The sequence below is a fragment of the Rhinolophus sinicus genome, chromosome 16, assembly GCF_057876585.1.
Source record: "Rhinolophus sinicus isolate RSI-liver-muscle chromosome 16, RSI-T2T, whole genome shotgun sequence".
Classification (NCBI taxonomy): Eukaryota; Metazoa; Chordata; class Mammalia; order Chiroptera; family Rhinolophidae; genus Rhinolophus; species Rhinolophus sinicus.
In genome coordinates, this window is record NC_142516.1 from 136,982,671 (window position 1) to 136,997,119 (window position 14,449).

General features: G+C 49.1%; 1 protein-coding gene across 1 annotated transcript in view; it reads left to right on the forward strand.

Moving 5' to 3' along the window:
• Window positions 1-433: 433 nt before the first annotated feature.
• The window catches only part of RASA3 (RAS p21 protein activator 3), a 123,031-nt gene continuing 109,015 nt past the window's right edge, over window positions 434-14,449 (forward strand). Inside the window, exon 1 of the mRNA XM_019742076.3 lies at window positions 434-593. Within this exon, the coding sequence (XP_019597635.1) occupies window positions 539-593 (55 nt within the window). The 5' untranslated portion in view covers window positions 434-538. The remainder of the gene's footprint in view (window positions 594-14,449) is intronic.

Consider the following 14,449-nt stretch of genomic DNA (forward strand, 5'->3'; position numbering starts at 1 on the left):
GACAGCACTGCACTTGGCCTAGTCTCCCCCCCACCCCGCCCCTTGTCTCCATCCCCTCCTCCCCCGTCCGCCCTGTTTCCTCCCCCAGCCCCGCCAAGTATCCCCGGCGCTTTGCCTCCATGCCGCGCTGCTTCTCCACACCCCCGGACCCTCCTGCTGCTCCCCCACCGCTCCCCGCAGCCCCCCAAACCCGTTTTCTCGGTCCCCTCCCTGCTCCTCTCAGGGGCTTGGCCAATGGGGAGCTGGGGTTGGGCTGTGGGCGGAGCAGTTTCGCTCCCGCCTCCTAGCCCTCAGCCAATGGGTAGTTGGGGGTCGCGCTGTGGGCGGAGCTGTAACGTCCTTGCCCCTCTAAGAGCCTCCGCCAATGGACAGCTGGGCAGGGCTAATGGGCGGGCACATGGGCGGAGCCCTAGGGCGGAGGCTCCCGGGACTAGCCCCGTGCAGGGTAGGGCGCAGAGCGCGGGTACTGCGCGGCCGCTCCGGCTCCGGCTCCGGCTCCGGCTGTTCGGCGGGGCTCTGCGCGCGAATTCCAATCAGCATGGCGGTGGAGGAAGAGGGGCTCCGAGTTTTCCAGAGCGTGAAGATCAAGATCGGTGAGCTCTCGGGAGCCGGCGGGGACGGCGGGGTCTTCGCGGGTTTTGGGGTGGGCGCCCCCAGGTCCCCCATCCGCTCCTGGAGATGCGCACTCCCGGGTCGAGGCCCCTCCCCACTTTCTGGGGATGGTCGGTCTCGAGGCTCAGGGAACGCAGCTCTGCACCTCTCCTGCGCCGCGAGCGGCCCCAAGTTACTGGAGACACAGTGCAGGGGTTGGGGTCTTTCTACGTTGGGGGAGGCGCGGTGCAGGACGCAGATCCCGTACCCGCTAGGAGTGTGTGCCTGTGTGCGTTCCTGTGTGTGCATAAACGAGTGCGTGCGTGTGAGGATTCTCTGGGTGCGTGCATTTCAGGTGCCAAATGCATCTCCCCCCCAGCTGCTGCACCCAGAAACTTCCTTTTCTGGGAATGTGTAAGCTCTTCCACATGTTCCCCCAGGGGTGTGGGGCCGGGTCCTGCTGCTGACTGGTGTCTGTGTTTCCATACGTCTGTGTGGGTGGATGTGTCTGTTTTTGTGGGTGTATAAATCTGTGTGTGCACACATCTGGAGATAAATGTGTTTGTGTGTGCATGTGTCCGCGTGAATGTGTGAAGCGCACTGTGGCCCAGGGAGACACTGGAGCCACCCCTCCCCCACCTTCCATTGAGAAATGGCTGCAGGAGGGAGCTTTTGGCCACCAGGGCCTGCCATTCAGGCCGTGTCACCCGGGAGGATTCCGCCTGTCTTGCTGGACTCAAGAGCTGGGGGAGGGAAATGAAATGCAGATTCTGGAGTGGGCTGGAGGGCTATATCTGGACTTCCTGGGTTTATCTGGAGAGATTTGCTTTTTCCTAGTTGTTTTATCTTGGGAGGGTGATGTACAAGTCCCCCGCTACCAAAAAAAAAAAAAAAACAAACCACAACAAAAACAAAACAAAACAAGATCGGTGCCTGGAATGACCGTTACACATTAATGCCATAAATGTGCAGGGTAAGAGGGCAGTTCGTGTCGGAGAGGGCTTCTGAGGACCCAGAGTGTTTCCATCCTCAGGGGTTCTTCTTGCCTCCCTGTCTCTGGGAGTGCTCCACAGTCTCATCTATTCCCACATGAAAAAGGGCTCCAGGGAACCGCGCCAGGCACCCAGTGACTGTTGAAGTGTCAGTTGTTGCTGACATTTGATGCTGCCTGAGGAATTCCAGCTACCCCAAATCAGCGTGTTGTTTCCTGTCTGCTTTATTTTGGTTTATGGATCATCGCGGAGATGCTGTTGATATTTGGCTCAGAAGTACTGCGGATAGGATATGACAGCACTTCAGCCTTGAGGAGTCTGTCTGGAGATGGGGGGTTTCTCTTGTTTACTTGATTGAAATCTGTTGCACTTTCATACTGAGAGATTCCATCTGAAGTGAGGGCAGGGAAAAGTGCCTCTGTTAGGGTCTCCTCAGCCAAGAACCCTAACCCAGTGCCTGGGTCCAGTTGTGTGGCAGATGTCACCCTGGAGGATTCGAGGAGATTGCTTAATCAAGGGAACAGGAGGGTAACATTGGAGTGGCGGTGTGGCTGTGGGGGAGTGTGTCAGGCTTCTGGGTGCAGCAGGAAGGAAAGGGTCTGGGGACTATGTGGTCCAGGCCCAGCACAGCCAGGCTGTCTGAGACTACTCAAGGAGGGTTCAGGAATGGTGGTTTGTTAGGCAGAGAGCATTGATTTCTTTCCAGGATAGGATGTGAAACAGTAGGGCAGGGAGACACCCGATGGTCTAGGAGAGCAGCCATGCTGGCCTGTCAGTGCATGCTCGTGGAAGGGTTCTGGGCCCCAACACGGAGGGATCTCGTGTGGAAGGAAGGGGGTTAGAAGACGCTGCTTGGTTAGGTATTCTCTCCTAAAGTGTGCTTCACTTTAAACAAGTGAGAGAAACACCCGCCTCTGCTGAGGATTAGTGCAGTGACTCCAGTCACTGCCGTCTCTAACCCCACGTGGGGTCTGGGTATTGTTAGAACCTTTGGAGCCTCCCCATCTCCCTCCTACATTTGGGGGCTATAGCTGTGAGGCAGAAATGCCTGTGCACCAGCCGTCCAACTTACTGGACATGGTTCGATCTCTGAGAAGCTCCTGTATTCTCTCCTGTCAGGGGGTTTTCACCTACAGTGCTAGGCTGGAGAGGCGTCCCTCCTTTGTATTGGGGGGTGTGTGCAGGGAGGTAGGGCCTATACAGTGGCACAGACAGGGCATCCTCCTGTGTCTGAGCGTGGGCTGGAGAACTGGAAGATGAACTGTGGGCAGGCTGGTTTGGTGCTAAGTCTCATTTAACTGGAGGGAAAACCTGTTAGTAGAACAGGATGACCATGATGCCAAGCATGGTAGGTGGTGTGCTGATTTCTTTCCTTTGCCCTCTGTTTGTGGCCGGTCTTGGCTCTGACTTGCCTGAATGCCCTGAGCTTGAAGGCCTGATGATGAGGGATGCAATAAGTTACATTAGCTTGTGTGAGTGTATAATAGTTGGAGGAGGGGCAGACGTGCATGAGTCACTGCACACCCGGTCACATGCACACTTGCCTCTCCTTGTTCGGAGACACTGGCCAAGCCGTCCATTCATCTTTGAGCCTTATTTCCAGGCTAGCTGGCTGCATGCCCCATGTCTGTTGTTGGCCTGCTGGATGACCCAGGGCAAGTGTCCTCCCCTTTCATAGCCTCATTTTTCCATTTGCAAAATGCAGGCTATTATAGTCTACTGCATCCGGTGGGAGCTTATAAGACAGTGTTGTTCAGGCTTACATTATACCCGCCCCCTCAGTCCTAGAAAAAGACAAAATAAAAAATTCTCCCTAAAGTTATACCAGTAAGCAATATCACTACTGTTGCTAAGAAAAAAGGCAGAACATTTGGGGGGGGGGGCAGATGAAGAGTTTATTAGGTGTGGAAGCCTTGGCTTTTTAGTTCTTAAATAGTTTTGGAAAGCGTGATGGTACTTGGTTTCATTGAGAGCTAAAGTTGGGGAAAATGGGAAGAATCTCTTCCTTTTTTTCTTCCTCCCCTTTCTTTTTTCTTCTACCTTTTGCTGATGAGATAATGCATAAGAAAGTGACAAATAAAAGTGAGGTATTTTTATTGTAAGTATTTTGAGTCCTTGTCTTGAAGGACCTGTTGTTTTCCCTACTTAAATATCAGTTATTTTTAAGGGTTCTTCTGGACACTTAAAAATCTTAAACATTGTCTACCAGTTATTACTGTTTTTACACCAGTATTTCATGTCATGTAAGACTGAATGCACTTCCTATGAGATGGCTATTTGAGGAAGTGTGTTCTTTTGACTTTCCATGAGTCAGGACTTAGAGCTGGAAAGGAAGCAACTGGAAGATTTGTAGGCGCTGATTGGGGGAAAAACCCACAAGGAGAGCACTTCTGCTGGGCAGTGTTATTTTGGACCCAACACTCCTATAGGCATTGTGAGATAGCTTCACATCCCAGGGATCTTTTCCTTTTTTCCATAATAGTTACTACTCATTTTTAAGTGTCCATCTTATCTCAATAAAAGTGTTTAATTAAGAGCAATATACAAAGGCATTTTGCTTAAGCTAAAAAATATCCTAGCCTTGCACTTCAGAGTGAGAAAAGCCCTCTTGCTCTGTTAGTAATTTTCATCCTGGGTCTGAGGGTGCAGTTTGGATATGTTTGGTGTGTTGGCCTGTGTTCCTTGCTGTAGGCCTTCCTCTGACCCCATCTCTCCCTTCCTTCTCCTTGGAGCCGCTTCTCTTGTGCTAACTGGGCTCAGAGCAAGCTCTCATGTTCCTTCTCTGTAAGATTAGAGCGTGTCCACCAAGAAGGGCAATGACAGTCTGGGTCCAGCACAAGCACATTGGAACTGACAGTTCCTCCCATTCAGCAAAATGTGGCCCTGTGTGTGGCCCTGCTCCCGCCTCTCTCCTCCCTCCACCTAGATGCAAACAGAATCACAGAACCAGGAGGTCCCTGGCAGGGTGCCAGGTGAGAGAAGACCAGGGAATGGTGGTGGAGGGTCCCTAGTCTGTGCCTCCCTTCTCTGGCGAGAAGGGGGGCATGGTGAAAAAGCCCAGACCACGGGTCGGGAGCTCAGGGTTCTAGGTCCACTCTGCTAAAAGTGTTATCTTTAACCTGATTTCCTGCATGGGAAACAATATGTGCCCCTTAACAGGGTCCTATAAGGATCAGATGAGGTGGTGGTCCTGCTTAGTCAGCTAAAATGTTATTGTTAGTAGTAGAGTCTTTACAGGGCGAAGAAGTTGTTTTCTCAATTAGAGAACGTATTTTGTGAATTTCAGGGAGTGATACAAGTTACATTAGCTTGTGTGTGTATAAGTCCCGCTCTTACAGGCTGGGTGACTTTGGGCAGGTTATTTGACTGTAAGGAGGAGCCGTGCTGGGCACACGTGCTTCATGGCATCAGGGATTTTATATTCTCTTGAGCTTTTTGATGCTAAAATTAACCTGGATATTTTATTAACCGAGCTCAGCTAGCTGCCTGTGCTATTTTTAACCCCTAAGGACTAATGAGCAAAACGGGGCTGTGCCTGGGGAGCAGCCGGGCTCGGGGCCAAGGGTGATTTCAGCCGCGGTCCCAGGTTTTGCCTGGGAGGGGGTGTGGGTTTGCTGTGCGTGTGTGTGGGGGTGGAGAGAGATACAGATTTTAAGTATCTAGTTTATATGTATTATCTTATTTTAATTTAATCATTATCTTATTTTAATTTTAACTTAAATGTCAATTCCATGACATTGACATTGAGGAAGGGGGGTTCATAGAGCTTATGAAATGACCTGCCCCAAATCACCCCACCTGTAAGAGCAGAACTGGGATTGGAAAGCACGTTTGTGTAATGCCAACATTCTTATTCTCCTCACCACTTAATACTGTCTGTCTTTTCTTTCTTCATGATCTTGGATTCGAATGGTGGTGGTAATGTTGATCGTTGTGAAGGGCTGGGAAGGAGAGAAGGGGCTACTTTTAGGGACAAGGGGTGGTCAGTTTTCATGATGGGGAGGGAATGGGGCTATTGGCTCCTATGGGTGGACAGCGGGGCTTTGTCACTCTGAGACGCTGCAGTTCCTGACCAGGGGGTGCCGAGGTGGGAGCTGGAGAGGAGAGACATCGTGAAGACGCCATCTGGAACAGAATGCAGAAATCCAGAAATGATTCTTCGAGCAGGGCCACCAGCATATGGCCCCCCTGGCACATAAGGAAAAGGTGTTGGGTAGGTGAGCAGAGGATGGGCTCCTGAGGTGGCCCTGTAGACAATCACTTGACTGGGATATGGCATTTTGTAGAAAACGTTGAGAATTCTCTGAAACTAGTGAGACACTTGAGTGTATAAACACTCACACCTTCGTGAAGGTACTTGGGGAATGAGAATATGGGCGCGTCATATCTTAGTCATAAGTTGTGCACATGTTTAGAAAGGAGATGGATACATTCACTGGGAACAACCAAAAGTGGTAGCTGCTAACGCCTGAGCAGTGAGGGTTGCAAGTCGAACTTCCTGCTTCCAAGTGACCTTGAAGATGGTCAGACTGCTGTGGTCACTCTTGGAGCCGTCAGGCTGCTGTGGGGACAAGAGCCCCTGAGAGACAGCTGAGGAGAGGAGGATGTAAATAACCACACTTGGAATTGGAGACTCAAGCCTGAGTCACGGCCATGTTTCTTGCTAATTCTGAAACTTCAGACAAATCTAAGTTCTCTCTGCCTCAGTTTTTTTTGTTGTCAAAGTGGAGAGTTAAGACCTTTTTTGTGGAGCTTAATGAGCTGGAGTGAACAAAGGCACTTCCACTACTCAGATCTTTATTGATAGGTGTTCTGCTAGTACAATTTAAAGCTATTTGTTATGTTAATTTTGTAACAAATTAGTTCCCACTGGACAAATCCATCAGGAAGAGACAGTTGCACTTGTGTCGGGTGAAGTCAGGCATCCTGGAAAAGCAACCTTGAACCTGCTGTGAAGAGTTTGGAGAAGGGCGGTGTCGCTGTGTGATGCAGAGCTGGGCAATGGACGAAGCGGGGCTCAGGGGTGGGGGATACACAGCAATGAGTGGCTGGAGTGACCAGTGAGGCGTGCAGATGGGCCTGTAGTGTTTGGGTGGGTGGAGTGGTGCACTTCGTGGGGACTTGGCTTCATGGGGACTTGGACATCATGTCCTGCAGGTGCTGGTCACCCCTGGGGGGTCTGACGTGACAGAGCAGATGTAAGACCCCGGCACTTGCGCCGGGGGTCCTCAGTGGCTGTCTGGTGTTCTGCATCCTATGTCAGGTGGGGATTTGTACTCAGCACAGGAAAAGAGGCGCTTACAGCATGACCACATGATCTAACTGGGACCAGGCGTTAGAGATGTCCAGGAACGTTCATTGCAGCACCACCACAGTGAGGAGTTAAATGAACAGAGAGCAAAAGTGAAAACAAAGTAAATGCCAACTGAAAGGGTGATTATATTATGGTGCTTCCACAGCATGGAATATTATACAGAGTTCAAGGGAGTGAGAGCCAGGCCAGGCCACGTGACGTGCAGGAAGTTCCATGGGGTAGGACTAGAAAGAAAAGCAAAGTGCAGAAAGTCTGTCTCAGATCATCCCCTTAAAGAATAATAAAACCCAGATAAATGTGTGCACACGTGGAAAGAAAAACCTACATAAGCCCGTCAGTCGGACTCCCTGTGTGGGGATGTGGAAATGCTTCTGTAGGAAGCGGGAAGCAAGTAAGAAGAAATAAAAGGTCTGTTTTGAAAAAGCAAGGACAATACTATCATGCATGTATGTGAAATTTGTATATAGATAGGTAAATGGAGGATTTAAAACACAACTTTAGAGATGGAAAGAACAACATAGAGGAACCACGGCCCAGAAAGATACAGTGATTTCTTTGGATGGCAAAGGGCTCGCCTGTGCAGGAAAAGTGTGGGAGAGATGGGAGTGGGGCTGCCCTCGGAGTCCAGCAATGAGTGAATAACAAGCTGGAGCCCAGAGAAGCTGTCGGAGCAGAGGGCACGGGTTTGGCTTGTGAGAGGGGCATTGAACCAGCTCAGACATGCAGAGTGGGGTGGGCACTGCAGCTGCTGTGTTCAGGAAACTCTGACACGGGTGAAAGGGAACTTCAAGTCACGTCATCCACAGCAGATGACCCGGTGCTTTCCTTTAAATGTGAGGGGCAGCTTCCAAAACTAACAGTTAACACATTCAAACTTTGGTATAAATGCAAGTCCCGTGATCATCCTTAGAGATGAGGAGATGAGCATCTCATAATTCTTGGCTTCCCAACTCGCTCCAGGCTGGAACCCAGGAAATGGTTCTCACATGAGGGCTGTTGGGTCAAACTTAAGGCCCACCCAGGGATCAGAGTGTCTGGGGAGCTTTGGGTTGAGTGTTTTTATTATATTTTTCATGGAAATGATGGATCCTCAAGATGACCGTGGGATCAAATACAGTGATTCCTTGTTCTATGAGTCTGAAAATACTAGGCATGTTTCTGCACGCAGGGCTGGATTCCCCCGGGGCTGTAGCTCTGTCTGTCCTGAAATCTGGCATTGTTTGTTTCAGTTTTTGAGTAAGCTTGAGCCCCATATCGGGGTCAGTCAGCACCCTGGTATAAGAGCACAGTTGGCAAGTGCTGCATCTCCAACATCTGGAACACGCTGTACAGGTCAGCGTGCTCCTAGGAGGGTTGGGAGGTTGGAAGCCGCACTCAGGGTTCCCCTGTTAATCAGAACCTTTTCTAGAAACAGAACACAGTGCGCTGCAGTCCTCAGTCGGTCGAGGAATGAATGACTCTTGTGCCTGTGTTTTCCTCTTCACATTGTTTCTGTTCCTGTTATCGGAATAATTTCCAAAATGTAAAGAATTGTTCTATTATGGCCCCCAGTTGCCAATGGGATACAATCCAAAGGTAAACAAAGTCGCTGTGTCTTTCTTAGACTCAGGGTGACTCAGAGCCCGGAGACTCGTGTCGGAGGTTCTTTCCTAACCAGCCGATGCCACCCCCTGAGCACGGGAAGCTCAGTGCTTTCTGCTCAGCTGCCGCAAGTGCCCGCTGGTGCCTCCGTCAGCACCAGGACCAGGTCACCAGGCCTTTCCTGAGAGCCGTCGTTCCCTTTCCCGGCCTCGGGGGCTGACGGGGTTCTGGGATTGGGCTCAGGCTTCTGGGTTCTTCAGGACATTTAACAGAGTTGAGGGTGCTAAGTATTAGTGTGTCTCTTTCTGGAGATTTGTTTTTGGACTCATAGTTTCGTAAGTTACAGGGTGGGTCCAAGTGGGTGTGATCTGTGTGCAGGACACTGGAGTCAGGGCTGGTTTCTTTCCTTGTCATGTCCATTATAAGAAGCCACACAGAATAACCCCCAGTGAGCTGCACACAGTCAAGCCTTTTAAATAGTGGTGGATGCTACACATGCCCTGGAATCTTCTCTTTAGCTTTGTTGTGTGTGTGTCTGTCTGCATATGTTATTTTTTTCTGAGGAAGAAGGTTTCGTTTTCCTTTTTAGCTCTTGTGGTTTCTCCTTTTGGTTCTAAAGCCACTCCTGGGAGGTACCAGAATGGCCAGTTTGTTTGATTTTTGTGTACTCTGTCCATTTTCACTCTGCCAGATCAACCATTGCCCAGGGAGCCATGGACATCCTGAGTGAAACAGAGATGGCTCCTGTAAGACGTTGTGCCGTCAGACTCTTGTACAGATGCGATGCAGGGCACCTCCCAAAGTCACACAGCAAGAGAGTTTGTGACTGCCTAAGTTATTCTGTGATGAACTTGTAATTACCCAGGCTCACGCTCTTCTGTGGTTAGCGAGGAACAGCCTGCTGCTTGGGTGTGTATCAAATCACTTCCTCAAACAGGAGATAGCTAGCTTCCCACCCGAGGCCTTCTCCTTCTTAGTGAATCTTGAAATGAGCATTTATGGGACTTAGCAGAGCGACACCTTCACATGAACCTGTGGTCCTGGAGGGGCAAGGGCAGCTGGGGGTTAGAGCCTGCTGACCCACTTCCCAGCTGAGTGTCTTGAGCTGCCTGGAAGGCCTGAGCAACTTCACCTGAGACTGTGATTCAAATGGAGGGTCTTCAGCGGGACAGACGAGAAGGGTTGGAGTGGGGCATTTAAACTCGGGCATTCAGGAGGGTGGTTCAGCCCCAGGCCCCCAAGCCTTTGGGCATCTGCTTGTGTTGGCCGAGCTAAACAGGGGCTTTCCAAGGCTGGGATAAGACCGTGGTATAGGGCTATTAGCAGAGATCCAGGACTATAAACTAGTCCCGGAAACTCTATCAGTGTATAGACCCCAGGGGACCTGGCCAAGCTGGCTTCTTGTTCAGAGGTCTGGGTGGGATGCTGTGACTGACTGGTTTTCCCATGGAGGGGGGCTGGGCTGGGGAATTCCAGATCACTGGGGGCTGGGCAGGCAAGCTCAGCCTTCTCAGGAGGCCCTGCTGGCCTGTCCTGGGGCCAACTGCCATAAATGGTTTTTACCTTAAGATCAAACAAGTATGTATTTTATCTACCTTATAGGGGTGAGTTTCAAGGGCAGTAAACTCTTCCTATATGATGTTCACATGGAAAATACACACCACCCACATGCAGTATGTCCAGGAGTTGGTCAGGCTCACAGGAACGAAGTGTTCAAGGTCTCCACTCCGGGCTGCACCCTGTGAGGCAGAGGGTTTAGTTGATGGAGAGGGTCATTCATCTTTACTTTCTTACTCGGTCTCCGCTTGCTGTCCACACACACATAAGCACATGCACACAGTACACACGTAGGTACACACACAGATGCACACACATACACAAACGTGCACATCTGCACACACGGGCACACAGAGGCACATGTGCACACATGCATATATACACAGGGCACACATGTGTACACACAAATATGCACACAGGCATGGGCACACACACCCACACATGCACACAGGCTCAGGGGCCTGTCTCAGGTAGAGGTGCACAATGCTGTGTGCCCATGTGGTGGTGGGATGGAAGCGTAAGGGAGGCTCACAGCGGCTGCTGCTGGCTGTTTCCGGCTATTTCCCGGTTGCTGAGATTCCTGGCACCAGGGATCCGGCCTTGGGTCTCAGAGTAAGGTGTGTGGAGTTTAAAAATGCTCCCTGTTTCTCAAGAAAGCCTTAATCTTTTTTCGTCTGTCCTACATGGCAGAGGCTGCAAGAGACACTGCAGATAGTCACGTGGCTCGTGGTCCTGATCCCCAGGGGGTCTGTGGGTGTGTGTTTGGGAACACCTGCAGTCTGAGAGCCCTGGGGGCTGCTTGGAGAGGCCCCTACTGCCTGCCCTGGGACCTCGCTGCTGTGACACATGCCTTTCCACTTTCTATGATTTGAGGACTTTTTCTGTAATTATTTTTGATTTTTTAATATTTTATGTTTGTCAGAAACATTTCACTTTTTAGGCCGTCCCACAACTTGGGGTTTTTCTTATAGCTTTTTCCCCCTATTTGTTTCTGGCCTGTTTTCTCAGTTGGCTGCATTCAGGTGGGAGTTCCCAGTCTTTGACCAGCTCCAACGACCCTGGGCTGGGCTGGGCTGTAATGCTCAGGAGAATATACTGGAATTCAAGTGAGGGGGATGTTATTCTAGGGAAAATGTGAAAAGAAAACCACTGCAAACATTGGACATGTGCTGTAGTCCGTTAGGCGTGACCAGTGGCCCTTCCCTCACGGAAGTCTGCTCCTTGCAGGGGAACTTGGTCAGGTGACAGTAAAGGGAAGGCGATCCTTGGATGATTCTGTAGGTTTTGATGAGAAGTTCCTTCCACTTGTTAATTTGAGGCAGACTCAGAGGAAGTTTGTATATGGGCTGTTTTTCATACCAGGCTTTATTGGCGTAAACCCTAGTAACTAACTGGCTTGCTTCTGTGAGACCCCCCAATTTGGCAGCCCCAGATGGCTGATGCCTCCCTGGAAAGGGGGAGGCCTTGCCTGGTGGGATTCCTTCAGAGCTGGGTGGGCTACAAATGGCTCAATTGTCCCCTTGCAGTTGCAGTTACATGGTGATGACTCCTTAAGAAATCATGGGAAGTTATGGTCAGAAGACCTTGTGCGGCTTCCGGAGCCCCCCCAGCTGGCTCCGTCCATCCTGAATCTGTGGCATTCCTTTCTCTGTTCATCATTTCCTGCTCCGCTTAGCTCTGTGTCAAGTATTTGGAGAAAGAGTTTCTCAGTATTTGGACTCAAGAATGTGTTTATACATGTCCTGACTGGAAATAAAGGGTCGCGTGAAAAGAGAAAAACCACTTGTCATTACGTTTTTGCTCAATATCTTGATTTTCTATTTATTTTGTTTCATAAAGGGTATATTCCAGTGTTCTGTTCAGGGCAGCCTTTCTCTCTTCCTTGTACCCTTCTTGGACAAGCAGACGGTTTTGTCAGGGAGCTGAGGAGGGAAGTCAGGAGGGAAGAGGAGGGAGCAGGCAGAGTGTCGCATCCCCTGGATTAGAATGGCCTTTTATTCCTTTTTCACCCGATCATTATTCACTGTAATCAGTAATGATTTAGTTCTGTGTCTCCTGTTGTTTTTTCTTTCTGGAACACCTGAGCGGTGGTATTACTACTACCCTCTCCCTGGCTCTGCTCAGCTTTCCTATTGGTCGCTGCACTAGAATCTGCTAGTTTTGTGAATATAAGAATATTGGTGTTTTTAAAGTAGGATGTATGTGCTAATTTTCAGTGAAGAGGGTCAGGTAATGGCCTCGCTGGGTCACTAATCTATCACAGAGTGGCGAATGGTCACCTGGCACATGGATCTCCAAAGCTCTGCCTCTTGCTGTAGAAGCTAGTCTAGACTTTAGTATCACCATGGCCTAAAAGTGGTGATGGCATTGTTTTTTAAATACAATGTTTCAGAACTATGAGGGGAATTTTTATATGCATCTAATTGGGGAAGTATTGTGGCTCGTGTAAATATGTGAAGATTTTGTGTGTTAAGGTTGGGGGTGGGCCAGGATAGGATAGCATTCAGAAGTCAGTGTAAGATACGCAGATGACTGTTGAGGGTCGCCACAAAGCAATGGCAGGAACTTGCGATTAACTTGCAGCGTTAATCGCAAATATAGTTGGGAAAAGTTCGTTTTCAAAAGCTCTTCTCCTGCTAAAAGGATTCCAAATCACACAGGCTGACCATTAGCTGAAGCCAGCCCCAGGGGACTCAGACGATTACCACTGTATTTCCCCTACTTGGATGCCACCATCACATGCTGCACGTGGACCTGTAGAACCATAAACGGGGGATTAAAAAGGGCACAAAGAAAATGTAGGCCTTGCCTTCCAAGGTGTTACAGCCTAAAGGATAAACAAGACAAACTTACTGACATAGTCATGTATGTCTGGGAATAGTAACTGGGTCTTACGGAGACGCGCTGTCCTTTGTACTCAGGCAGATTGACGTGGCTCTAAGCTGCTCTTCCTATTCTCCCAGGAACACACAAACACGCATTGCATGCAATTTTCCAAACCAGAGAATTCTCAGCAATAACAAGCTATATATGCAGAATTAATTTTTAATTACATAAAGTGGCCCCCGCTGAATAAGAGCAGCACTTTTGTCATTAGAAGTAAATTAAACATTAACTCAGTGTTTTACCTATTCTAAGGTTTCATCTATTTTTTTTTTGTTTTACGAATTTTTATAAGAATTTATTTGCGGCAAACTGACGCGATAATGGCAGGGAGCAAGATCTCAAATGCTCATTGTCTATTCTTAGGTGCAATTTCCCCACGTTTTAACAGCTCTGAAGAAGGGATGCTGCTGACCCGCCCTGAGTCATTGTTTCCCCTTTCTTAGTGGCAGGTGACAATGGTTGTCTTACAACAGAGGCTTCTTGGGTTCCTTGAAATGTGACATTTTCCGTGGAGAGCAGAAGTAAGGAGGGCTAGGGTCTAGATTAACAGGATGGCAGGACTCTATTTTGTATGTTTATGTTTATGTGTGTGTTTCATGGTTGTAAATTACCTTCAGGTAAAATAGAGCCTTTTGGACATGGGCTGGGGGGAGCAGGCCTGACTCAGGGACCCAGCTTGATTCATCAGGTTGCCCTCCAAGGGGACCCCAGGATGTCGCCAGCTTGACAGCTTGTCACCTGCTTCCGAGCCCGCGTGTTCTCTTCATAGATAGCGTCTTGCTGCTTCTTTAAGCATGCTGTTTATGGCTTTAAAAGTAAAATATTAACCAAGAAGTATAATCACACATATAAATCGCCGTTTTGCTGAACAGGTATGTCTGTAGCAGCAACACAGTAACTAGGAAGCTGTGTGTCCCTGTGGAATGCAATAGAAGTAGGACATAGGAGGTGTTTCTGACTCCTGGGCTAGTTACAAAGCATTTAGTGTAGTTAAAAAATTCATACAAAGCTGCGTGTGTTATGGAAGAAACTGGAAAAACAGCGGGCCACACCACCTCATTTGGACTTTAGGTAACAATTGAAATTCTTTAGCATGTTGTTTTGAATTCTGTAAATTTTTTTCTGGATCATTCTATGGTTTTATCTCTATGGCACAAGGCTGTTTTGACAGGAAGTGGGTATTAATGAATCAATGAACTATTTTAGAAACTATAGGAAGTTATCTTGTGATGAGCCTGTACTTAGAGCACACAGGGCTCCCCAAACTCTCCAACACAGACACTAAAATACAAGCATTGCTTTTGTGTGCTGAGCTGCCTTGCACAAGCTAGGTGGGGGTATAATTGCTCTAACCCCCAGCTGTCTTTCTTGCATCCTGGGTGCCTGGTCATTGAGGCACTATAGTCCTATGCTAAGTATGGCCAGGAGACACTAGAGAAAACTGTTACTTCTCTCAAAGTGTGACAGGTCTCTAAATATTAGGTCACTGGATGCAAGTTTGAGTTACAGATTATCCCCTAGCAAGGGA